This window comes from Acanthisitta chloris, unplaced genomic scaffold (assembly GCF_000695815.1).
Source record: "Acanthisitta chloris isolate BGI_N310 unplaced genomic scaffold, ASM69581v1 scaffold3404, whole genome shotgun sequence".
Lineage (NCBI taxonomy): Eukaryota > Metazoa > Chordata > Aves > Passeriformes > Acanthisittidae > Acanthisitta > Acanthisitta chloris.
The window spans coordinates 36,578-39,510 of NW_008667593.1; the positions used below are offsets into that span (position 1 = coordinate 36,578).

Here is a 2,933-nt window from a genome sequence, read left to right on the forward strand (position 1 = left end):
GGCAGGAGGTGGAGCTGGGTGAGCTTTAAGGTCCTTTCCAGTCCAAATTGTTCCATGATTCTACAATTTGGTAGCATAAAATATGTTTCCATTCAGGTCATTACATGTAAATCAACCCAAGTCTCATCACTGCTTCCTTTTTCTGAAACATTTATGGCAGTGAAACACAATTCTTGTGAGATCCTGCTTAATTTTTACAAGTTTTTCTCCTTTGTTGTTGGTTTTTTTTAAGGAAAAGTCATCAACAAAGACTTGCGCCACTACCTGAGCCTTCAGTTCCAGAAGGGCTCCATAGACCACAAACTGCAGCAAGTGATCAGAGACAATCTCTACTTGAGAACCATCCCTTGTAAGTATGTAAAGATCAGCCTCATTTGATCTGTCCCTGCCACAGCATTTATCATATCTGAATTCCTTCTTTCTTCTTCTGGTTTAGAGTTCTACCTTGCAGCAGGAGCTTCTCAAAGTGGCTTCGCTAGAATAATTTCTTCTCTTGAGTTGTGTTGAATTGGTACAGCCAATATGGCCTGAAAAACAGACCAACTTCAGAACTCCCAACTCAGAGTGTTTCTGTAATATCTGTGCTTTATCTTCAGAAGTTTGTCAGTTGTTGGTAGAACACCATGAGAAATAAACCTTCTCAGCATGATCAGGCAGTGCAGACACATCCTGGTTTTGGTCAATGTGTTGGGTTTTTGCACAGAGAGGAAACTGAGCCCTCAGGAGGGTCATGGCATTAGGCAGAGCAGCTCAGCTGGCAGGAGAGGTGCAAGAGGAGTTGTGTGCAAGTGAATCCATGACCAGGAGAGGAGAAGGGAACAGCACATGGATAGACTGTGGTGCCACAGCAAGAATTAATGACTGAGAGAATCTGGATGGACCTGTCTCATCAGCTGTGCCAGGCCTACTGCTCCAACCCTTCACTGGCATCTCTGGGTCCAACCAGCACAAGTGTTGGTTTGCCTTCCACCAAGTGCCTAAAGGCTCCTGCTCCCAGGCCTGGACATTTATAGGAAGCACCACTCAAGGAACAGGACATCCCAACAGCTGCCAAATACCCTGACATTGCTTCCACCCTTCTGTGCCATTTCTTTTCTCAGTTTTCACAGAATCATCCTTTCCCTCACTGCTCAAAAAGGCTCATACTGACTGTTTCAAAACATTCACTGCACTGAAAACTTCTAAGTTTGTCAACTAACGTTTTTGTCTCTACAGGAAGTCTCTTCTCTTTTTAACATCATTACTGTACTGAGCACACCCAAGAGTTTGTGATTTTCTTAAACTGCATTTCACTATTATTATCTTTTATTTACTCGCTCTTGTTCCTGCTGTTCCCTGAACAAAATTGACACATGCCTTTAAAATACCATTAGGTAGTAATGTACTAGTGCAGTCCTTTCCAGGAGAGCTTTAATTAAGCTGCTATAATTATGGGAGGCTGATATTCATAGCCACAACACTTTGAGAACCTCTGCATTAACACAGCAATTCACTGATCACTTTGAAAACACTGACCCACAGCCAAGGGTTGGTGTGGGGCTGAATTACCCTCTCAATTGGAAGGTTAAAAAATGAGTTTTGTGCTTAGCTTATGGATTTGGTGGCCCATAATCAAACATGCTTAGTCACACTGACCTCATTGCAAACTGGAGAGCTGGGACTGATGGAAGCAGGGAGAGATGCAGCACCCTTAGATTTGGGTCGGAATAAAGTACCACAGCACTTTAGCAGATCCCAGACTGGGATTGCCTGGCCCAGACATCCTCAGCTGCCTCAGAAGTTGCTTTTTGGTTCACTGAGCATAAAACTTCTCTCTAATTACCACCACCAGCTTTTTTTTTCTCCTCTGGGTTGTTGTTCCTATGTAATTTATTGGCCTAGTTTTATACATTATTGTTCACTTGCTCACCAGTTGTTCTCACTCTTACTGCAATGACATCATCTTTGTATAAGGTTCAAAAATACATTGTTTTCACTGAGCTGTACAGCAGGCAGCATTTGGTAACAGGCAGCACTTAAATATCTTACAAGAATGTTTTCTCTGTCTTTTGCAGGCACTACAAGGGCTCCCAGAGATGGGGAAGTCCCTGGGGTAGACTATAATTTCATTCCTGTTGAGCAGTTTAAAGCACTGGAAGAAAGTGGAGCCTTGCTAGAAAGTGGAACATATGATGGTATGTTGGTGATGTTTAATGGAATGGGGATAAGGACCCAGTACTCATGTCCAGGATCTTAATCCAGGTGCAGCTCCCTGTGGTGCCACTTTTTCTGCCCATTTGGTGGTCATTGTATTCTCAGAGTGGCAACAGGAGTCTGTTTTTGGTTTACCTGTGAAGAGGAGGAGTGATCTTGTTTTAAAGCTCTCTACTAAATCACAGGTTGTCCTTTCAACCAGCCTTAATGCCATCAGATTATTTTCCCTGTCGCATTTTTGGGAAGGTTTGTCTGTGCCTGGTGCATTTTTAACAGATTTCAGTCAATTTTGTGTAAACCTTAGAGGGCAGAGCCATGTTCTCCATGCATCAAAAGGGCAGAAGGCAAAGGGAATTCGGAGCCAGCAGGGAAAAAAAAGCCTTTTCCAATGAAAAACTGACCAGTGCTAGACCAAATCTGGAGCAAATTGGTTGTGTTAAGTGTGGTGGGGAAGAATATTGTAAAAAAAGAGAAGAAAATGTCTGAAGTAGATGATCCTGTGACAGACTCTGCCTCCTGTTCCCCTTGTCCCACACTCTGTTCACATTGTCCTGTCTGTGGAAATATCCTAAGCAAATTTAGGCTAAACTAGTGCTTTTTTTTTCCCCCTCCTTAGCTGCCCTTTTTTCTGGCTGTCACCACTCTGAGCCTTGCCCTCACTGATATTTGCAGAAGGGTTTCTTATTTATTTTATTTTCATGGTCAAAACCATATCCAGGCACCACGAGTTACCCCAGCAG

General features: G+C 43.1%; 1 protein-coding gene across 1 annotated transcript in view; it reads left to right on the forward strand.

The window, feature by feature from the left end:
- Nucleotides 1-232: 232 nt before the first annotated feature.
- MAGI3 (membrane associated guanylate kinase, WW and PDZ domain containing 3) overlaps nucleotides 233-2,933 on the forward strand; it is a gene marked incomplete at its 5' end in the record, with an annotated part of 29,574 nt that continues 26,873 nt past the window's right edge. Inside the window, 2 exons of the mRNA XM_009072556.1 lie at nucleotides 233-349; nucleotides 2,055-2,174. Of these exons, the coding sequence (XP_009070804.1) occupies nucleotides 233-349; nucleotides 2,055-2,174 (237 nt within the window). The remainder of the gene's footprint in view (nucleotides 350-2,054; nucleotides 2,175-2,933) is intronic.